Consider the following 24,191-nt stretch of genomic DNA (forward strand, 5'->3'; position numbering starts at 1 on the left):
AAGCAAATCTCGTACTGTGGTCACGTCATTGACCAGGAGGGGCTTCACAAGTCACCTGACAAGATCGAAGCTGTTGTGAAGGCTCCCGCTCCGGAGAATGTATCCCAGTTGAGGTCGTTCCTAGGGTTGATTAACTATTACCATAAGTTTCTGCCAAATTTATCCACGGTGCTACACCCGCTGAACGCTCTTTTGCAGAAGGGAGTGCCATGGAAGTGGAGCGAGGACTGTAAGAGGGCCTTTCACAAAGGCAAGGCATTGATTACCTCTAAGGAAGTGTTGGCTCACTTTAACCCAACGCTGCCTATTCGGTTAGCTTGTGATGCTTCTCCATATGGTATTGGGGCAGTGCTCTCACATAAGTTGCCAAATGGCTTGGAAAGACCAGTCGCATTCGCATCCAGATCATTGACCTCCGCTGAGCGCAACTATGCTCAGATAGATAGGGAGGCTCTCAGCCTTGTGTGGGGAGTAAAAAAATTTAATCATTACCTGCAAGGGCAAAAGTTTATGCTGCTGACAGACCACCAGCCGTTGGTTTCCATTTTTAACCCTAAGAAGGGTGTTTCGGTGATGACAGCGCAGAGGCTCCAGAGATGGTCTCTTTTCCTAGGGGCACATCAATATCAGATCGAATTCAAAGGTACAAAGCAACATGGTAATGCTGATGGGCTGTCGCGCCTGCCACTACCTACAGCGGAAGAGGCACCGACAGTTGACCCTGTTGAGCTATTTCACTCGACCATCATCGAATGTTTACCAGTCACCAATGCAAGTATTGAGAGAGAAACCAGGAACGACCCGACACTGTCTCGGGTCTACGAATTGACAGTGAAAGGATGGCCAGCTCATGGTGAACCACTGTTACCGGCATTCTCAGCCAGACGAGAACAGCTGCCCGTCTGTCAAGGAACATTGATGTATGGAACACGGGTGATTATTCCTCCTAAATTAAGGGAGCGAGTTCTAAAGGAACTGCATGAAGGTCATCTGGGGGGAGTCAAGATGAAAAGCCTTGCTAGGGCTTATGTGTGGTGGCCGGGTATCGACCAACAGATAGAGGATCTGACGAAAAGCTGCTCAGGGTGCCAAAAAGTGCAAAATGCACCTCCGATTGCACCGCTGCATCCATGGGAATGGCCTTCAACCCCATGGCAACGTGTACATATTGACTTTGCTGGTCCATTCATGGACTCCATGTTTTTAATTGCGGTGGACGCACATTCTAAATGGCCAGAAGTGATTAAGATGACTACCACTACCTTGGAAAAGACGATCGCGGTGCTAAGAACGATATTTGCAAGAAATGGATTGCCAGAACAAATATGTTCAGACAACGGACCGCAGTTCGTGTCAGAAGAATTCCAGAAATTCATGAAGAAGAATGGGGTGAAACATTATACCTCTGCCCCATATCATCCGGCTACAAACGTGTTGGCCGAGAGATTTGTACAAACGTTCAAAAAAGCAATAAAGGCCATGAGCGAAGATCAGATTCCACTACAACACAAGGTGGACAATTTCCTACTGGCATATCGAAACGCCACTCATGCAGTGACAAACCAAAGTCCTGCCATGATGTTCTATAACAGGAGGTTGCAGTCCAGGTTGGACTTGTTAAAACCAAATGTGCGGAGGGAAGTTGAAAACAAACAGTTCCAGCATATAAATAACAAGACCACTCGGAGTTTCGAAATAGGACAACCAGTGTTAGCCCGGGACTATAAGAATGAGAAATGGCAATCTGGAACAATTCGGGCCAGACAAGGACCCCTGATGTACACGGTAGATATTAGTGAAAATGTAATACGACGTCATGCTGACCAACTGGTAGAATCGAGAACAAGGGTCGAACCCATGGTTACGGCAGAGACAACCGTGGAAGAAGTTAGTGAACCTGAAGCATCTACCTCAGAAGTGAATGTACCTGATGATGATGTCCAATCCATAAGAGATCAACTAGATGAGTCACCCCAGCAACGAGAATCAGAGACCCTTGAAAGGCGTTATCCAACTCGGATCAGGAGGCCTCCTCAGAGACTGAATCTTTGAACTGTTTTGCATGAAGTTATATATATATATACACATGTTATTATGTTATGTTAAATGGGGATATACACTGTTAAGCTAAAAAGGGAGGATTGTGGTGTATGTAACCTGTTCCACCTTAAGAGAACTACCTTAAGAGATGTACTACTTTCTCTTGGCTGCTGTATACTGTAATACCGGTGGTGACCACACCGGTATATAAACGTTGTGTAGTGATTTGCTGGGCAGTTCAGCCCTGACCTCCGAATAGTAAAGACCTGTTAAAGTTATTCTTGTTGTCTGTGTCCAGTGATTTATAATAAGCATAACTGGGACACACAGACTCAACAAGCTCGTTGCCATGATGTCAGATATAGAATCAATGTTCTACCAAGTCAGAGTCCCTGATGAAGATGCTGATCTTCTGCGTTTCCTTTGGTGGCCAGATGGCGATGTTAGTCAAGCTATGGTGGAATGTAGAATGGCCGTACACTTGTTCGGAGCCACATCATCTCCCAGCTGTGCAAGCTACGCTCTCAGAAAGACTGCAGAAGATGGCAAAGGCAAGGCACCATCAGAGGCTGTGGAGACAATCTTCAGAAACTTTTACGTCGATGACTGTCTGAAGTCCGTGTCAACAGAAGACTATGCCATTGCACCGTCAAGAGACCTTAGAACTCTGTGTTCGAATGGAGGATTCCATCTGACTAAGTGGATAAGCAACAGCAGAGCAGTTCTAGCTTCTATCCCAGAAAAGGAAAGAGCCACTGAAGTCAAAGATCTGGACCTGAGCCATGATGTCCTTCCTATCGAGAGAGCTCTTGGTGTACAATGGTGCATTGAGTCAGGCACGTTCAACTTCAGAATAATGGTGAACGAAAGACCATCCACAAGACGAGGGATTCTCTCCGTGGTCAGTTCCATCTACGACCCTCTTGGATTCCTGGCACCACTCATTCTGCCGGTGAAGCTGATCCTACGAGAGCTGTGTAGAGACAAGAGAGGCTGGGATGAAGATATCCCAGAAGGTCAAGCTCAGAGATGGCTCAGATTTGCAACAACTTTCTAGCTTCAACGTCAGCAGATGCATCAAGCCTGTGAGTTTTGGAGTTACAAAGACGGCTCAACTACATCATTTCTCGGACGCCAGTGAGGACGGCTATGGCACGGCTACTTACCTCTTGCTGACAAATCAACAGGGCCAGAAACATTGTTCCTTCCTCATGGGGAAATCTAGGGTGGCTCCGCTGAAGCAGGTCACCATCCCGAGACTGGAGTTGACGGCAGCGGTTGTTGCAGTTAAAGTTGACAAGGTGATGCGGAAAGAGTTACAGTTCCCACTAGAAGAATCTGTCTTCTGGACGGATAGCATGACGGTGCTGAAGTATATAGAGAATGAGAAGATATGTTTCAAGACCTTCGTAGCAAACAGAGTCTCATCCATTAGAGAAGCTACACAACCATCTCAGTGGAGGTATGTAAACACCTCATTAAACCCAGCAGATCAAGCCTCACGGGGATTGAAGGCTGAAAACTTCATGAGGAGCGAAACTTGGATACAAGGCCCAAGTTATCTGCTGGAAACGGAGAGATCGTGGCCAGAAAGACCAGATATGCCAAGTCAGATTGCTGAAGACGACGTCGAAGTCCAGAGATCAGTCACAGCAAATCTCATAACTACGAAAGAGAACTTTGACACAGTGAACAAGCTCGTTAACCATTTCTCAGGATGGCACCAGTTGAGGAAAGCAGTTGCATGGTTTCTAAAGCTGAAAGAGTTGCTGCTACACCTGAGCGGTAAGAGAAAAAGGTATCGAGCCACTATCAGTCAGTCTGAAAGTAACCCCGATAAGCAGAGAATGCTTCTACAGCAGTATATGCACCAGCACAAGACCACATTGGGTAAGAATTCACTGACCGTGGAGGATTTGGCCAAGGCTGAGATGGAGATAGTTTGCTTCAGTCAGAGATAAAGATATCCAGAAGAAATCAAAGCTTTACATCGAAATACTCCAATCAAGAAAGGTAGTCATATCTACAAGCTGGACCCTACACTCCAAGATGGAGTACTGAGGGTGGGAGGGTGACTAAACAAATCTGCTATGCCAGAGGAGGCCAAGCATCCTGCTATCCTTTCTAAGGAATGTTGCTACTCTCATTCTTCAGCATATACACCAGAGTATTGGACACAGTGGGAGGAACCACGTGCTTGCGAAGCTAAGACAAAGATACTGGATTCCAGGAGCTAATTCTGTAATAAGAAAAATACTCTCTGAATGCATTGTTTGCAGACGGTTACACGCTAGAGCTGGGGAGCAGAAAATGGCAGACCTGCCTGAAGACCGTTTGTTACCAGACAAGCCCCCATTTACAAACGTAGGGGTGGACTATTTCGGGCCTTTCAAGGTAAAGCGAGGACAGAGCCTTGTCAAGAGATATGGTGTACTTTTTACTTGTTTGACCATCAGAGCAGTTCCTATTGTGGTGACACACACGCTTGACACTGATTCCTGTATTAACGCCCTGCGGCGCTATGTCTGTAGAAGAGGACAGGTGTCCATTATGCATTCTGATAATGGCACTAATTTTGTCAGAGCAGAGAGAGAACTACGGGAAGCTATTGAAGGTTGGAATCAGCTCAAAATACAGGAATTAAGTGGATCTTCAATCCACCGGCTGCATCCCACCACGGAGGTGTCTGGGAAAGACAGATACGCACTGTAAGAAAACTACTCAGTTCTGTACTGAAGCTGCAAATGCTTGACGACGAGGGACTTCAAACCGTTCTGTGTGAGGTTGAAGCCATCATTAATGACCGACTGATAACTAAGACATCTGATGATCCCAATGACCTCGAAGCCCTGACCCCGAACCACCTGTTGTTGTTGAAAACACAGCCAGTTATGCCCCCGGGAGTCTTCAAAAAGGAAGATCTGTATGCACGTCGGAAGTGGAGGCAAGTTCAGTATGTGTCAGACCTTTTCTGGGCCAGACTTACCTCTGCTACAGGAGCGTCAAAAATGGTCCAAAGTAAAGAGGAACTTCATTGTCGGAGACATCGTCTTAATCGTGGATGATTCAGCCCCCAGAAATTCTTGGTTGATGGGAAAAATAATTAAGACCATGCCAGACTCCAGAGGCGTTGTTCGTCGCGTTTGTCTGCAAACCAAGACCAGTACCCTGGAAAGACCGATCACAAAGCTCTGCCTGCTACAAGAAGCAGCGTGAAAGGTTCCCGAACAAAAAAAAAAGAAGTGGACATTTATATTGTAAATATGTTGAACTCATTAGTTTATGACTCTTAAGAATATTTGAGTAATTGCTATGCTTCATGTGCCTAGTCAATTAGGGGCCGGAATGTAAGAGTCATGAAAGTTTAAGAGAGTGTAAAGAAGAAAGAAAATACCTTAAAATATTGGTTAAATATTATGGTACAGTATGTATGTACATTTGTTTATTATTGATGCATATTCTAGTATAATAGTTAATTTACCTGACTGACTTATTGTATTGAGAAACCCCCTCTTTTCTTGTTCCATTAGTATAGTCTCAGAGACCCCCTTTATTCTTGCTCCAATGGTATAGTCCTTAAGCTTGTCACATGATATATCCAGCCATTTTTACAGTTCAAGCACCACGAGGCTAGGAAAGGTAGAAGCTTTGATGGCTGTGGAGCAATACAGTTTTTGACTGTGTTTAAACGTGTTTTACTTTGAAATCCTGTTTGAAATGTATTACAGTAAACAGTTAAAAGACAAAGTTATGTTTGGAACGTTTTATTTCGACACGCGTCTACTCGTTGCTAAAAGCCTCAAAGCTCAGTGGCTGCATATTGAAAACTACGGAGCGCCACTACAATGCCAAACAACGAACAGTTTTATTTATTTATTCAGGGGATGTGGGTGTCACCAGCAAGGCCAGCATGTGTTGCCCATCCCTAGTTGCCCTTGAGAAGGTGGTGGTGAGCTGCCTTCTTGAACCACTGCAGTCCGTGTGGTCCCACAGTGCTGTTAGGGTGGGAGTTCCAGGATTTTGACTCAGCGATGATGAAGCAATAGCGATATGTTTCCAAGTCAGGATGGTGTGCGACTTGGAGGTGAACCTGGAGGTGGTGGTGTTCCCATGCACCTGCTGCCCTTGTCCATCTACATGGTAAAGGTTGTGGGTTTGGGAGGTACTGTTGAATATACTTCATGATAACTGTCAGTTTGCCCAAAATGAAAATACAGTACCTCTGCACAATTTCCAACTCTTTGTATGTCTGTCACCGCATCTTTTTTCACAGATTTTCTAATATTGATATAACTTGTTACCAGAAAAGAAAAGCAAACTGTACAGTTCTGGCCTGATTCCACATCAGAGATTTATTCCAAGGTACTAAACAGATTATCATTGTCATCACTTCCTTCCATGTTGTTGGAGATGCAGTATTTTTTAAATTTTCAGATAATGGCGCCAATTTGACCTGTTGGTATGCATCCAATATCCACTGCATCATCTGAAGCAGTCCAGGTTTTTGCAGACAACTTTTGGTGTAGATTTATGATTTTCCATGTTCAGTAAGTTAAGGTTTCAAAAGACTCAAATATACCCGCATACACAAATTCAGCCCCCATGCACAAAGCAGCAGCACCATGCGCATACACAAATTCAACCCCAATACACAAAGCAGCAGCACCATGCACACACACAAATTGAGACCTCCATAAACAAAAAAAAAGCCAGAGTCCCCCATACACCCAAAAAAGTAGACCCTGACACACTAATGCAAGACATGCCTAAACATTTGAAGGCCCTAGATACAGATCTACCTGTGATTAGCCTGAACACAACTTGAAGGAATTTAACTTCTGTATTAAAAACAGCACAACAAACTATATAGCTATCAATATATGGTTGAGTGGTATTACAACAAAATATATAGCCTCTTTAATTTAATAAATTAAATGACATGTAGAACCATTCAGGTATGATTTGGGCTCTTTCTGTTTGTGAGTTGGTTCTAGAAGTGTCAGTCGAGAAGACCCTCCTGTAGGAAAACCTGTTTCCAATAAATATTCTACATTTTCTTTTCTCAGTATTCTGCTTTTTGTTTTGTTCAGATTCCTCCTGATGATGACCTCAGCATTCCAGAAGATGAAAATTTGGAGAATATAGTGAAAACAATAGAGCAACAGAATGAGGATTTAAAAGCTGCTGTAAGAAACATTTATTGATATCAGCATGGATTTGAGTATGTAGTTTAGTGCAGATGGAATGTTAAACTATGATTTGAGTCAACCATTAAGTATTTTGGTAGCTCCAGTGGCGACATTGAACTTGCAAGTGTTGAAGGTTTTTACACAGCTTTGTATTGGTGAATATTTACTAACTGAGGCAAGGATGCTTCAGTAAGCAGCATATTTATTTATTGATTGGTTAAGTTAAGGGATCCACTTATATGTTATAATAATTAATTTCAACTGCAGTGAAAAGAAAAAGAATTAGACACTGCCATTCTATTGGTTATGGACTTCCATATTTTTTTTGAACAATTGGTGAATTATCTGTCATTCCCTTAGACGCCTCCAATGCTTTGTAAGGGGTGGTGTGTGTGGCGAGCTTTGCCTCTGACTCCTGAGCAGTTCGAATCACTCCCACTCCCTTGGTTCTAGACCTGGACTTACTTGGGGGTTGTAATGAAATTGCAGCAGACAACTGAACTTGATACAGGAACTTTGGTTTTTATTTGAGAAGGAAAAATACAATACAATAATCTTAACACTAATAAAATGGGGAAACACTTCGACATACATGAGGGAAAAATTACAGTAGACAAATACCTCACCCCTCCCAATCCCACCTTACTAGCTAAGTTGAACTCTAAAGGATCAGGGATAATGCTCACCAAACGCAGGAATAGTATGTAGAGTGGAAAAAGCTTGCAGATCTTTGGTTTCTTGTTGGTCGCGGTGGCCCAGTATTACCTGGTTGGCTTCTGGTAATATTTGGTTGTTGGTTTCGTGGGGCCCTTGGTGCCGCGAGGTGTCCAATGATGTGTTACTTCTTCTTCTTCAAGAGAACTGCTTCCAGATGCTTGCTTCTGAAACCGCCGAGTTTCGATGGTGTTTTAAACTTGAACGATGGGTCTCTCCTTTCTTCTCGAACTGGTTGAACTGTTTCTGTTGAACTCCTTCTGCTGAACTGCACTGATCGAACCCATTGAACTGATTTCTTGTGGAGACAGGTCTTTAGTTTATACTAATTGAGGCCTGCTTATCTGCCCGCCAAATCTTCTCTGGCCCATTGTTAAATTTTGGGCGGGCTCGATTAACATTGATTGGTCCCATTTATTTAACTGATTTCGGGATTGCTTCGAAATTGGTTTAAGTGTGTGAAGTGGTTTTGGATGTCTCTCTGAGTGGTTAAACTGTTGTTCGATTGTCTTCTCCTGCTGGGGTCAGGGTCCCTTTTGTTGATCAGTGGCATGTACTGCATTATGCATACTCTTGATGGCTATGTAATTTTGGTGGGAACTGTTCTTCCGTAGGCCTATTGTCATTTATGTGGAATGACTGAGACGGTCCAGAACATTCCCAGACAATTTGGCCTATGCCAATACTCAAACTGTTTGTTTTACAGGGGCCCATCCCAACTCCTTTGTCGCAGCCTTGCACAGGCCTGGACATGTCCTTTTAAAATAACCACAATCCTGGGGTTTTAACTTTAAGCTCCTTTTTGGCCCAATATTCTTTAAAACAGTAATCTTCTTGGTTTGGGGGAATCTGTAGAATTTTGTGAACCTTACAGCCTCTAATATTGTGTGGCATCATGCACTTTCAGCTAAGTTACCATCATATAGCCTTCCACCAAAGCTATGGTCTTGTTATCTAGTGCCTTTTCAAATAGTTTAATCTGAGCTGTAGTTGATGATTCTGATTCCTATTTCATTAACTCCACTGTTTCCCAAAACTCAGTCTGCTCTCCCATTCAGTTCCTTCTTCATAGGCACTGGCATGATGGGTCAAATGGCCTCTTTCTGTGCTGTATCATTCTATGATTCTATGATATCACTCACCTCCCCTATTTTTCATACATCTCTATCGACTCTTCTGCTGATGATACCTGTCTGCATTCATCAACTTGCTTTACATTGCATGCCCTCAGTGCTCACAACCTCCAATCTACATGCAATGACTGAATTACTGCACAGTAATCCAGTCCATGCGTCAATGAAAATCAGGACACGTATATTTTTTTAAAAAGCATAGTTTCTCTATGCATCTCACCAACAGCTAACAACTCTTGCCTTTGATGGCTTCCATCTTAGTAGTAACTCATCCATTGATATCCTTGACCTAACTATTTCAACTGACATCACATGAAACTCCCACATCTCCTCTATTGCTAAAGCTTCCTCCAAGTTACTTAATTTTCCATTTCATGCCAAACATTTTTCTCCCCCTTAAAGACACATAACTCTAAGGTCCAAGTCCAGCTTTTGAATACTGCTTCAATTTCTGACAAGGCCCTTCCAGCTCCCCTCTCACACTCCTGGATAAGACACAAGAAAATGCTTGTTGTCAGGCAAGCAAAGTCTCTGTCAACTCCAGCCATCAAAATATATCAAATTAAAAACTTGATGGTCACGAGACCACTATTTTCCAATTTCTTCAGTTTTTTTACTCTTTGCAACCTTGGTGATGTCTTGTACAATTGGTCTGTCAATTACCCCAGATTAGTTACATCACTGTAATCCATTGGTCTTCAATTTATGCTGCAGGTGCAACAAAAGAGTCAGCAGCTTCTTACACATTGTTTTTTTTATCAGTCAGCAAGTCTAGCCCTACTCGTCTTCCATTGCTAAATGCGTCAAATCCATTACTAGAAGCTTTATCACTTTTGATAAACTATTCCTTCTGTTTAAGACTCCACTTTAGTCTGGGATGGATCACCTGACAGACCTTTTATTCTCTCCTACGAGACGTGCTATGTCCACTTTCACAATTATGCTGCCTACCAAGTCCTCCAGTAGTGAAGGATGCAATAATTATGAGCCATTGATTGGTACTAGAAGCAAAGTTGGGAGGAAGGGGAAATAGTCTATCTCTCCCCCACTGCCCCCGGTGTCCTGCTTGTCACTTTTGACACACACATTCCTCAAAGTGAATCCTTCTATGTTCAGAAAGTTGGACTGCTTCTTGGTTGAGTAAGGCCTAATTAAGCATTGTGCTTTGCCTATTTAATTGCCAAGATGATTTGTAAGCTTGTTGATGTTGGTTTTAACTAAAATTGACTAACTCCCACCAATAACAAAACTCTACCCCAGCATGGACCACAAGGATTGATATACAAGATCATAGTGTGTGTACTCTATTTGTTGGGTGATTAACCAATTAGTCTGTAAATTAATAAAACTTAAAAAAAACCTTAAATTAAAATTAAATTAAAATTGTGTTGTCCTGGGTGATGATGCACTTCAGTCCCCGCAGCACCCACCGGTCGCAGAAGGCCTCAAGCCTGCCGGTGGACACCGCGTGCTCCATCTCCAGGGCCACCCGGGCGCGAACATGACCGCGGAAGAGAGGCAGGTAATTGGGCCGAACGACCCTCTCGACCGCCCGCTGCCTGGACCAGTTGATGGCCTTTTTGGCCAGGCCCAGGAGCAGTCCTACGAGGAGGTTCTCTGATCTGCCCGCTCCCCTCCGCACTGGGTGACCAAAGATCAGGAGCGTGGGACTGAAGTGCAGCCAAAAATCGAGGAGCGGCCCTTTCAAATAATGAAAGAGGGGCTGCAACCTCTCACATTCGGTATAAACGTAGAACACGGACTCTTCCAGGCCGCAGAAAAGGCAAGCGGCCTGGGAGTCCATGAACCGACTTAAAACCAGATTGCATGGAACTGCTCCATGCAACACCCTCCAGGTCAAGTCCCCAATAGAAAAAGGGAGGACTCCCACATAGAGAGCCCTCCATTGGGGACCTCCGCCTCCGCCGGACGGCAAGATTCATAGCATGTGTAAGATGCTTATCACCTTCTTCATACACTATAAGAGTATAGCCAACAACAACTTGTATTTATATAGCACCTTTAACATAGTAAAACGTCCCAAGGTGCTTCATAGGAGTGTTATAAGACAAAAAAATTGACACCGAGCCACATAAGGAGAAATTAGGGCAAGTGACCAAAAGCTTGGTCAAAGAGGTAGGTTTTAAGGAGCACCTTAAAGGAAGAAAGAGAGATAGAGAGGCGGAGAAGTTTAGGCAAGGAATTGCAGAGCTTAGGTAACAGAAGACACGGCCACCAAAGGTTGAGTGATTATAATCAGGGATGCACAAGAGGGCAGAATTAGAGGAGCGCAGATATCTCGGGGGGACTGTAGGGCTGATGGAGATTACAGAGATAGGGAGGGGCGAGGCCATGAGGGATTTGAAAACCAGGATGAGAATTTTGAAATCGAGACGTTTAACTGGGAGCCAATGTAGGTCAACGAGCACAGGGGTGATGGGCGAACGGGACAGTGTGAGTTAGGACACGGGCAGCCGAGTTTTGGATCACCTCAAATTTACGTAGGGTGGAATGTGGGAGGCCAGCCAGGAGTGCGTTGGAATACCCAAATCTAGAGGTAACAAAGGCATGGATGAGGGTTTCAGCAGTGGATGAGCTGAGGCAAGGGCGGAAACTGGCAATATTACGGAGATGGAAATTGGAGGTCTTAGTTATGCCGCGGATATTTCGTCGGAAGCTCATTTCAGGGTCAAATATGACACCAAGGTTGCAAACCGTGTGGTTCAGCCTCAGACAGATGCTAGGGAGAGGGATGGAGTCAGTAGCTAGGGAATGAAGTTTGTGACATGGACCGAAAACAATGGCTTCAGTCTTCCCAATAGTTATTTGGAGAAAATTTCTGCTCATCCAGAACTGGATGTCGGACAAGCAGTCTGACAATTTAGAGACTGTGGAGAGGTCGAGAGAAGTGGTAGTGAGTTAGAGCAGGGTGTCATCAGTGTATATGTGGAAACTGACGCTGTGTTTTCGGATGATGTCGCCAAGGGGCAGCATGTAGATGAGAAATAGGAGGGGGCCAAGGATAGATCCTTGGGGGACACCAGAGGTAATGATGCGGGAGCGGGAAGAGAAGCCATTGCAGGTGATTCTCTGGCTATGATTAGACAGATAACAAGTGAGTGGAGAGCGATACGAAGAAGCGGTCAGAGATGGCCTTATCTGCGATTGACACAATGGGAGTAACGAGGCCATGAGAGGTAAGAGGGCTGGAATAAGGTGAGATGCTCAAAGGAGGAGAAAGTGCCAGAGGAGTAGGGGGACAGACCAAGGTGTGATTTGGTGATGAGAGCCACACCGCCATCACGGCAGTCTGTGTGGGGCAAGTGGTGGAATGTATAGCTAGGCAGGGAGGCTTCAGTTAAGGGTAAGGTGTCATCCCCCCTCAACCAAGTTTCCATCAGGGTGATGATGTTGATGCAATCATTCACGATAAGCTCATGGTTGGCAAGGGCCTTGTTTGCAAGTGAACGGACATTCTGGAGGGAGATGCGGAGAGGGTCGGTGATGGCTGCCCCACTGCCAGCGTCCACAGGGTCAGCGCTGGTGGCGGATGAGTTGGATGGGGAGGAGATTGGAAAGACTAGCCCCCAGTGGGCGCACTGGGCGGGAAGGTCAGCAAGAGAGTAGGATGGGACCAAGTAACATCATTCAGGAAGTGGCTGATGCCTCCATAGAAGCTAAAATACCAGTAGTCAGTTGCAATCTTCTCATAGCATTACATGCCACAGTTAAATCTTGAAAATACTGTCAACTAAACCTGACTGAGAGCAAGCTCCTGAAGAAACCGTAGGAAAAGTGAAGCGCTTGGTCACTTATTAGGTTTTTACAGCATAAGAAATCAATAATTATTGAGACTTCCAATATTGCTTCATATGAGAAGCATGATAACTTATTACGCTGCAATCATTTACATAATGGAAACAGTGGGGGGAATTTTAACCCCAAAAAATGGGCGGGTTTGAGACAGGTGGGAGGTTCAAGTGGTAGAAATCTGAATTCCAACCCCAACTTGCCTACTTCCGGTTTTAACAGAGGCGGGGCAGAGGGGGTGGGTGGCCAACCACCCTCCTAGGAGGCGGGATGGCACTTTAAATATTATAACGAGGCTGCATGCCTCATTTGAATCTCTATTTTAAATTCAACTTTGGGCAGCCGGGTTTCCCAGGCCTCAGGGAACCCGGCAGCTAAAGGAAGGAGAGGATTGCTGGATCCAGGAGGCAAATGCCTTTCCACTTACCTGCTGGATCCAGCGTCCCTGCCTTGCCAACTCCCTGCAATTGAACACCCCCCATGACCCTTCCCATCTCTCGCTGACCTCCCCATCCCCCCAGGACTCCGATCTCCCCCATGAAGCCACCGGACCCCCGCAACCCCCAACCCATAAGGCCTCCGATCTCCAATCCCCCCTCCTCCCCACAACAGCGGCCTCCAGTCCCCGGCCCCTGACCCTTCGCCCCAACCTCCGATCCTCAGCCCGCGACCCTCCTTCCGGCCTCCGATCCCCTGCCCCCCACCCCCCACCCCACCCCACTCCTGCCTCTGATTCCCTGCCCCTGCCCCTCGATCCCTGGGCTCAGGTTCACAGGTTTTAAAGGCAGGTACATTAACTTGTGAAGAACTAAAAGTTACAACTGAACATCAGTGAGGGCCCAACTCGGCAAAATTTCTAAATAGCTTGCATAAAACAGGTGCTTCCTCTACTGAATGAAATACAAATGGCTCTTGAAAGATTGAATTAAGAGTCAGTCTTGGCTCAGCGGTAGCTCTCTCCTCAGGTTCAGAGGGTCGTGGGTACTGTGGTGTATGTAACCTGTTCCACCTTAAGAGAACTTAAGCCTGTTCCACCTTAAGAGATGTACTACTTTCTCTGGCTGCTGTATACGTAATACCGGTGGTGACCACCGGTATATAAGTACTGTGTAGTGATATTGCTGTTAGTATAGCCCTGACCTCCAACTAGTAAAGACCTGTTGAAACGTTATTCTTGTAGTCTGTGTCAGTAATTAATCTTAAATACAACTAGAACACACAGACTTAACAGTGGCGACGAGTCCGATTCTTACCCTGCGGCAGTTTATATCCACGGCGGCTTCGTCCACAGAACGGGCGTCGAAGAGAGGCATCCACCCTCATCACCCTGCTGGAAGACACGTCGCGCGGCAGGCATCGAGAACCCGGAGTGCAGAAGATATCCTGAACTCGAAGCCTCCATCAGCGACAGTCAGCTATCTTCCTTCTACCTCGGTGGTGGGTAAGCCGGTCAGCGACGCGAGCAGAAAGTCGGCCGCGTTGGCTGTACAGACGGGGAGGGAAGACGGAGGAATAAGGGCGGTGAGATCGATCGCGACCGGAGATAAGGGCCGGGCCGCATTCGGGCCAAAAGGCGCAGCGCGGGGACACCGATCGCGGCTGGTGATAAGGGCCGGGCCGCATTCGGGCCAAAAAGGCGCAGCGTCTGGGGCGACTGAAGGCACGAGAGCCGCGGTGAAGGCGAACGCAGCCGGTGCTAATAACCGGGCTGCAAGAAGGGCTGCGAGGCGCGACATCGGGGAAGCGCGAATGCCCGAGGGAGCCGCGGTGAAGCGGAGACAGCGTCGGGGGCGTTACTAACCGCTGGGAAAGGGGAGCAGCAGCGGCACGCCAAACGCCATTGCAGCCAGCGGGTGAAGAAGGCGAGCGCGGGAAACCGCCATTTTGTAGGCGGAGGACGAAGACAAGAGCGGGAAGCCGCCATCTTGGAAAAAGGGAAATCACTAAAAAAAATTGCAACGATGCCTAAACATGGGAACATTAATACCTTTGATAGCGACATCGAAGATTGGGCCATGTATGTAGAACGCATACAAAATTATTGTAAAGCAAATAAAATCCCAGATGATGAGAAAGCACTAACTTTATTAAACTTAATGGGTGCGAAGACATACGGGCAATTGAAACACCTTTTATCACCAGATGACCCGGCGGAGAAGACGTTCGAGGAGATTGTTACTGTCCTGAGAAATCATCTAAACCCCACGCCGCTGATGCTAGCGGAACGATTTAAATTTTACAGCAGAAAGCAGCTGAAAGATGAAAGCAATGCTGAATATTTAATGGAATTGCATAAGCTAGCAAAGTACTGTCAGTTTGGAACGGGACTAACAGATGCGCTAAGAGATAAATTTGTGTGTGGATTATTAAAAGAAGATACACAAAAGCGACTGCTCGAGGAGAATGAGCTGACGCTTGAGAAAGCGGTCACTATGGCAGCATCACACGAAGCCGCAGCGAGAGGCACGGCAGTAATGCAGCTACGGTCACCGGAACTCAGTACAAATCAATTGGTTTTGAGTACTGTAAAATGTTATCGTTGTGGAAAGACAACGCACGATCAGAACCAGTGTTGGTTTAAAAACCAAGAATGCAGAACGTGTGGCAGGCTTGGCCACATAGCTAAAGTATGCCGGTCAGGAAAGAAGACCAGCGACAAAAAGTCACCGCAAGGAAAATACATAAAGGTACACAAGGTGACAAAGAACAGTTCGAACGAACAGAAGTCAGATTCAGACACCAGCAGTAATGAACTGGGTAGCTTAAGAGTACACAACGTTGGTAAGGATGCAGATCTCCAGACAATTTGGGTCACTCTTCAGATAGCAGGAGTCCAAGTAAAGATGGAATTGGACACTGGATCGGCATTGACGGTCATGAATAAGAAAGATTACAAAAGGTTATTCCAACATATTCCCCTACGGGATACGGAGATTATATTGAAAACATACACTGGGCAAAGAGTGTACCCCATTGGAAAGATAGAGGTAAAAGTGGTCCACAAGGGCAAAGAAAGCCAAGTAATGGACTTATATGTTTTACCTGAAGGAGGTCCACCACTACTGGGACGGGAGTGGATTAGGAAAATGAATATGGACTGGCACTCCTTAAAGGCACTAACGGTAGATTCCGGGGAAACAGATGTCAAACCTAAACGATTGTCCAGAATATTGGATGATGCTAAAGAGGTGTTCCAGCAGGGACTGGGAACACTGAGAGGAATTACGGCAAACATCAAGATTGATGAACATGCACACCCAAAATTTTTCAAAGCCAGACCGGTACCCTATGCAATACGACCTGCTGTAGAAGCGGAACTGGAAGTGCTAGAACGTTCAGGTGTACTGTCTAAGGTAGATTGGAGTGAGTGGGCTACGCCCATTGTTCCCGTTATGAAACGTCCTTCGAGCAACAAGCCAGGAGAACCAGGGAAGGTTCGCATCTGTGGAGACTTCAAGATCACCGTTAATCCGGTGCTTCACACGGTGCAGTATCCGCTTCCGCGGATTGAGGATATTTTTGCTTCGTTGTCTGGCGGGAAACACTTCACCAAGATAGACCTGGCGCAGGCGCACTTGCAGATGGAGGTTGAAGAAGAGTCACGCCAGTACCTCACGATCAACACGCATAGAGGTTTGTACCGGTATAATAGGCTGTTTTTTGGAGTGGCATCGGCTCCAGCAATTTGGCAGAGGGCCATGGAGCAGGTATTACAGGGAATTCCAGGCACACAATGTTACCTGGACGATATTCTGATTACAGGAGATGGTGATGAAGAACACCTCGCAAACTTGGAACTGGTGCTCAACAGACTGAAAGAGTATGGACTTCAAGTTAATCGGCAGAAATGTGAGTTCTTTCAGAAGCGGATCTCGTACTGTGGTCATGTCATTGACCGGGAGGGGCTTCATAAGTTTCCTGACAAGATAGAGGCAGTTGTAGAGGCTCCCGCTCCAGATAATGTCTCTCAGTTGAGGTCGTTTCTAGGATTGATTAACTATTACCATAAGTTTCTACCGAATCTATCCACGGTACTGCACCCGCTGAACGCTCTTTTACAGAAGGGGGTACCATGGGAATGGAGCGAAAACTGTAAGAAGGCATTTCACAAAAGCAAAGAATTGATCACCTCAGAGGAAGTGTTGGCTCACTTCAACCCGACACTGCCTATTCGGTTGGCTTGTGATGCTTCTCCATATGGTATTGGGGCAGTACTCTCACACAAGTTGCCAAATGGCACGGAAAGGCCAGTCGCGTTTGCATCCAGATCATTGACCTCCGCTGAGCGCAACTATGCGCAGATCGATAGGGAGGCTCTCAGCCTTGTATGGGGAGTGAAGAAGTTTAATCATTACCTGCAGGGCCAAAAATTCACACTTCTGACAGACCATCAGCCGTTGGTATCCATTTTTAACCCTAAGAAGGGTGTTTCGGTGATGACAGCACAGAGACTCCAGAGATGGTCCCTTTTCCTAGGGGCACATCAATATCAAATAGAATTCAAAGGTACAAAGCAGCATGGCAATGCTGATGGGCTGTCGCACCTGCCACTACCTGAAGAAGAAGAGACGACGAAAGTTGACCCTGTTGAGTTATTTCATTTGACCATCATCGAGTGTTTACCAGTCACCAATGCAAGTATTGAAAGAGAAACCAGGAACGACCCGACACTGTCCCGAGTCTACGAGGTGACAGTGAAGGGATGGCCAACACATGGTGATCCTCTGTTACCGGCATTCTCGGCAAGGCGAGACCAGCTGTCCGTCTGCCATGGTACTTTGATGTACGGGACAAGAGTGATTATTCCTCCCAAGTTAAGGGAAAGAGTTCTAAAGGAACTGCATGAAGGTCATCTGGGGGGAGTTAAGATGAAAAGTCTTGCTAGGGCTTATGTATGGTGGCCGGGTATTGACCAACAGATAGAGGAGTTGACGAAAAGCTGCGCTGGGTGCCAAAAAGTGCAAAATGCACCTCCGATCGCACCGCTACACCCATGGGAATGGCCTTCAGCCCCATGGCAACGCGTACATATTGACTTTGCTGGTCCATTCATGGACTCCATGTTCCTAATTGCGGTGGACGCACATTCCAAATGGCCAGAAGTGATCAAGATGAATACCACTACTTCAGAAAAGACAATTGCAGTGTTAAGAACAATATTCGCAAGGAACGGATTGCCAGAACAGATATGTTCGGACAACGGACCACAGTTCGTGTCAGAAGAATTCCAAAAATTCTTAAAGAAGAATGGGGTGAAACATTATACCTCTGCCCCATATCATCCGGCGACAAACGGGTTGGCCGAGAGATTTGTTCAAACATTCAAAAAGGCAATAAAGGCCATGAACGATGATCAGATTCCGCTACAACACAAGGTGGACAATTTCCTAATGGCATATCGAAACGCCGCTCATGCAGTAACTAACCAAAGTCCTGCCATGATGTTTTATAACAGGAGGTTGCGGTCCAGGTTGGACTTGTTAAAACCAAATGTGCGGAGGGAAGTGGAAAACAAACAGTTCCGGCATATTAATAACAAGACCACTCGAAGTTTCGACGTAGGACAACCAGTGTTGGCAAGGGACTATGGAAACGAAAAATGGCAGTTCGGAACAATTCGGGCCAGACAAGGACCTCTGATGTACACAGTAGATATTGGTAACAATGTGATAAGGCGTCATGCGGCTCAACTGGTAGAATCGAGAGCAAGGGTCGAACCCATGGTTGCGACAGAGACAACTGTGGAAGACGTTAATGAACCTGAAGCATCTACCTCGGCAGGGAATGTACCTGATGATGACGTCCAATACATAGGAAACCAACTAGAGGAGTCACCTCAGCAACAAGAATCAGAGACCACTGAAAGGCGTTATCCAACCCGAATCAGAAGGCCTCCTGAGAGACTGAACCTTTGAACTGTTTATACCTGAAGTTATATATGTTATTATGTTATGTTAAATGGGGATATGACTGTTAAGCTAAAAAGGGAGGATTGTGGTGTATGTAACCTGTTCCACCTTAAGAGAGGTACTACTTTCTCTGGCTGCTGTATATGTAATACCGGTGGTGACCACCGGTATATAAGTACTGTGTAGTGATATTGCTGTTAGTATAGCCCTGACCTCCAACTAGTAAAGTCCTGTTGAAACGTTATTCTTGTAGTCTGTGTCAGTAATTAATCTTAAATACAACTAGAACACACAGACTTAACAGGTACAAGCACTACTTCAGAGACTTGAGCACATAAACTAGGCTGACACTTCAGTGTCAGTACGAAGTGAGTGCTGCACTCTGAGGTTCTGCTCTTGTCTATCCTAGTGATGTCACGCCGTGCTACCCTAATGGCTGCAGCATAGCTGATGGATAGCTGCTGACTTTCAGTGGGGTATGCTGCAAATGGCCTTGCTGGTCGACCTTGAAGAGCTGGTGGTGGAGAGTGTCAAATCGAGTGATGGTGTTTCTTCTTCTGATTCTTCTCTCTCCTCTCCCCCTTTTTGATCAACCACTGGCTGGGCAGGCTGTATTTCTTGGGTCTGTGAAATGAGGAAGGCACAAGGGTGGTGTTGTCGTTAGGGGAGGACGGGAAAGCAAGCGGTGCATGCGAGAAGGAGGATAATGTATGCGGAAACCAGCATCTTGTATTCTTTCAGCCTCACCACTGGCCATGGGCTCAGCCATGCTCCTGCCAAGAATGGCTTGCACCGTGTTCTCCAAGGGGGTGAGGTGAAGCTAGGAGTGGCAGGCGTGCCTCGTGTTTGATACAGATTGTTGGTAGGTGAGTGATTGGCGGGGCGGGGGGGGTAGAGAGTCATGCATTGGGAAGTGTGTGAGGCTGGTGGTTCAGTTAGTAGGAGATGGCTTTTGAAGATGCATTCACTGACCTTGACCAGTGGTCTGAGGCCATAGCATTTACAACACAGAAAACAGGCCACTTGATCCAACAGGTCTATGTCGATGTTTATGCTCCACACAAACCTTTCTCCCTCGCGTCATTTTTAGGTACACCTGGTGGTGCTCCTGGCATGATCTTCTTCAACAAGGGTTGGCCGCCTGGTTTGATGGTAATGGTAGAGTGAGGGAAATGCCAGGCCATGAGGTTATAGATTGTGGTGGCGTACAATTCGCTGCTGCTGATGGCCCACAGCGCTTCATGGATGTCCAGTTTTGATCTGCTAGATCTGTTATGAATCTATCCCATTTAGCATGGTGGTAGTGCCACACAACATGATGGAGGGGGTCCTCAGTGTAAAGATGGGACTTCGGCACCACAAGGACTGTCAGTCGTACCAATACTGTCATGGTCAGATGCATCTGTGACACGTACATTTGTGAGGACGAGGTCAAGTAGGTTTTTTTCCTTGTATTGGCTCTCTCACCACCTGCCGCAGGCCCAGTCTTGGCAGCTAAGTACTTCAGGACTAAGCCAGCTCCCTCAGGAGTGGTGCTACTGTGCCACTCATGGTGATGGTTACTGAAATCCCTTAACCAGAGTAAATTCTGTGCCCTTGCTGCCCTCAGTGCTTCTTCCAAGTGGTGTTCTGAGTATGGAGGAGTACTGATTCATCAGCTGAGGGAGGGTGGTAGGTGTTAATCAGCAGGAGGTTTCCTTACCTATGTTTGACCTGATGCCATGATTAGATTTATAAAGTTCGGTATTTAGATTAAGTTCTTCATGTAGATGTCTAATTGTCTGATATGAATATTTTCTTTTTTTCCAGACCCAGGAAGGTGTTTTCGTTTCGGAGCAACCTGTGTCCCAAAGGCCAGAAGTAGTTGATGATTTTCTAAGAAACTTTCTTATCAAGATGGGAATGATGAAAACGCTTGACTGTTTTCAAACTGAATGGTAAAATGGGTTTATTGTGTGTGTGCAAAATCTGTGCACTGCTAACTTTGAGCTGCTTTCTTCCCATTTTTTCATGTCCCTTTTAAAATTACATATGTAGCCTACATAAGTCTCATTCACAGACTAATTTGTAAGTTGGGTGCAGTAGAAATTTCTCCTTGCAGTCTATATCCAGATTTAGATTTGGTTTTCAACATTGCTAAAATAAATCTAATGCAGTATTGCAATTCAATGGTGTTGGAGGCACTTAATTTTCTGTAGTTTTGCACATTTGCCTAATCATATATTCCACAATGTATAATTAAATTCTGTAAACCTCTTTGAAAATGTGATTATATCAATATCTTTAGTTCTACTGTCATTAGATGTGACAATAGCCTTTCTTCCGCATCATTCTTGTGGAGGCAGAGGGCATGGCTGAAGTACTAAATGGGTACTTTGCATCTGTCTTCACAAAAGAAGAGGATGCTGACAATGTTACAGTAAAGCAGGAGGTAGTAAAGAAATTGGATAGGATAAAAATAGATAAAAAGGAGGTACTTAAAAGGTTGCCGGTGCTCACAGTAGAAAAGCTACCCGGTCCGGATAGGATGCATCCTGGGTTGCTGGGGGAAATAAGGGTGGAAATAGCAGAGGCTCTGGCCACAATCTTCCAATCCTCCTTAGATATGGGAGTGGTGCCACAGGATTGGAGGATTGTCACATGTAGGGGGTGGTGTGTGTGGTCAGCTTTGCCTCTGACTCCTGAGCGGTTCGAATCGCTCCCACTCCCTTGGTTCAAACCATGGACTTATTTGGGGGTTGTAATGAAATTGCAGCAGACAACTGAGTTGGTGAAAAGAATTTGGATTTTATTTGAGACAAGAAAATATACACAACACAACAATCTTATCACTCTAAAAGGGGGGAACACTTCGGAATATACGAGGGAGAATAACAATAGACAGAATACTTTACCCCTCCCAATCCCATTACACTAACTAAGTTGGACTCCAGAGGACCAGGGATAAAGCTCACCAAAACGACTTCTTTTGACAGTTGTAGAGGTTCGCGATTTCGTGGTTCTCTAGATGTGGCGGTTGGGGCCTGCCGTAACCCGGACACGGTAGAAGACTTCACCTGTGTTGCTGTTTCAGTCTCCGCGTGTCTGCTGATGCGGTCGGGTGCGTATTGGATCTATCGGGTAAATACCCAATTTCTTTTGGTCAGAAATAGGGTTTAGTGTCTTTCCATCAAAATCTTACCCAGGGGTAAGTCAGAATAGTTTGTAGAGTGGAAACAAACTTGCGAATCTTCGGTTTCTTCCAAGTTGGTTTCTTGTCGGTCGCGGTGGCCCAATATTGCCTAGTTGCTGGTAATATTTTTGGTTGTTTGTTTCTTGGGGGCTTTTGGTTGCCACGAGGTGTTCGATGATGTCTTCTCCTGGCTCGGATACTTTTGTGACTTGACGTAGATTTTGAAGTTTTTTCTTCTTCTCTCCGAACCGAACTCCTTGACCGAACAAACCGATTCCTTTCCGATCCCGAACAATTTCAACTGAAAAAGCAGGCCCCAATTATACCATTTGAGGCCTTGCTTATCTGCCCGCCAAATCTTCTCTGGCCCATTGTCATTTTTGGCGGGCTCGTTAACATTAATAGTTTTCGAATTCTTTAATGGGTTTCGAGCTGGTCCCATCTATCTTAATTGATTTAAGTTGGTGTAAACTAGGTTCGGGATGGTCCATCAAAACCTAAATTGGCTTTAAATAACTGTTTAATCTCTGGCCTGATTAGTAAGTTTTGTCTTTTCCTGCTGGGGTCTGGGCCCCTTTTGTTGGTCAGTGGCATGTACTGCATTATGCATACTCTTGATGGATCTGTAATTTTGGCGGGAACTGCTCTTCCGTAGGCCTATTGTCATTATGTAAAATGACTGAGACAGCCCAGAACATTCCCAGACAGTTTGGCTCATGCCAATACCCAAACTGCTTGTTTTACAGAAGCCCAACCCAACCTCTTTGTCGCAGCCTTCCACAGGCCTGGACATGCCTTTTTAAAATAACCAAAATCCTGGGGTTTTGACTTTAAGCCCCTTTTTGGCCCAATATTCTTTTAAACAGTCCAAAACTCTCTTCTTTGGGGTAATCTTCTTGGTATGGGGGAATCTGCAGAATTTTGCAAATTTTACACACACCACTGTTCAAATCAGGATAAACCAGGTAACTACAGGCCAGTCAGCCCAACGTCGGTGGTGGGAAAACTTCTAGAGACAATAATCTGAGACAAAATTAATTGTCACATGGTAAAACATGGGTGAATCAATTACAGCCAGCACAGATTTGCTAAAAGCCAATTGTGTTTGATGAACTTGATTCTCTGAAGTAACAGAGAGGGTTGATTAGGGTAGTGCAGTTCATGTTGTGTATATGGACTTTCAAAAGGCATTTGTTAAAGTAACACAGAATAGACTTGTTAGCAAAATTGAAGGCCGTGGAACTAAAGGGACAGTGGCAATGTGAATACAAATTTGGCTAATGGACAGAAAGCAGAGAGTAGTCGTGAACGGTTGTTTTTCAGACTCAAGGGAATATACAGTGCTGTCCCCCAGGGGTCCGTATTAGGACCACTGATCTTTTTGATATATATTAATGACCTGGACTTGGGTATGCAAGGCATTCAAAGTTTGCAGATGACACAAAACTCAGTAAAGTAGTAAACAGTGAAGAAGATAGAAGCAGACTTTAAGAAGACATAGACCGACTAGTGAAATGGGCAGACACATGATCAATGAAATTTAATGTGTAAAAGTGTTAAGTGATGCATTTTTGGAAGGAAGAATGAGGAGAGGCAATATAAAGTCAATGGTACAATTTTAAAGAGGGTGCAGGAACAGAGAGACCTGGGGGTTTGTATACAGAAATATTTGACGGTGGCAGGACAAGTTGATCTGGCTGTTAAAAAAGCATACAGGATCCTTTGGCTTTATAAATAGAGGCATAGAGTACAAAAACAAGGAAGTTATGCTAAACCTTTATAAATTACTGGTTAGGCCTCAGCTGGAGTATTGAGTTCAATTCTGGGCATCGCACTTTAGGAATGATGTCAAGGCCTTGGAGAGATACAAAGGAGATTTACGGGAAAGTTACCAGGGATAAGGGACTTCAGTTACATGGAGAGACTAGAGAAGCTGGGATTGTTCTCCTTAGAAAAGAGAAGGTTAAGGGGAGCTTTAATTGAGGCATTCAAAATCATGAAGGGTTTTGATAGAGTAAATAAGGAGGAACTGTTTTCACTGTTGGAAGGGATACAGATTTAAGGTAATTACAAAAGAACCAGAGGTGAGATGAGAATTTTTTTTAATGCATTGAGTTATTATCTGGAATGCTCTGCCTGAAAGGATAGTGGAAGCAGATTCAATAATAACTTCCAAAAGGGAATTAGCATCTTACATCACAGAAGGAGGCCATTCAGCCTATCC

At 45.3% G+C, this 24,191-nt stretch overlaps 1 protein-coding gene across 1 annotated transcript in view; it reads left to right on the forward strand.

Annotated features, from left to right (window-relative positions):
* Positions 1-24,191, forward strand: part of spag16 (sperm associated antigen 16) — a 1,547,331-nt gene that overhangs the window by 47,191 nt on the left and 1,475,949 nt on the right. The window contains exons 3-4 of the mRNA XM_085985427.1: positions 7,131-7,226; positions 20,605-20,732. Coding sequence (XP_085841553.1) covers positions 7,131-7,226; positions 20,605-20,732 — 224 coding nt within the window. The remainder of the gene's footprint in view (positions 1-7,130; positions 7,227-20,604; positions 20,733-24,191) is intronic.

Source organism: Somniosus microcephalus, chromosome 4 (genome assembly GCF_052327205.1).
Source record: "Somniosus microcephalus isolate GS21.2 chromosome 4, FLI_Smic_1.0, whole genome shotgun sequence".
Taxonomy (NCBI): Eukaryota; Metazoa; Chordata; class Chondrichthyes; order Squaliformes; family Somniosidae; genus Somniosus; species Somniosus microcephalus.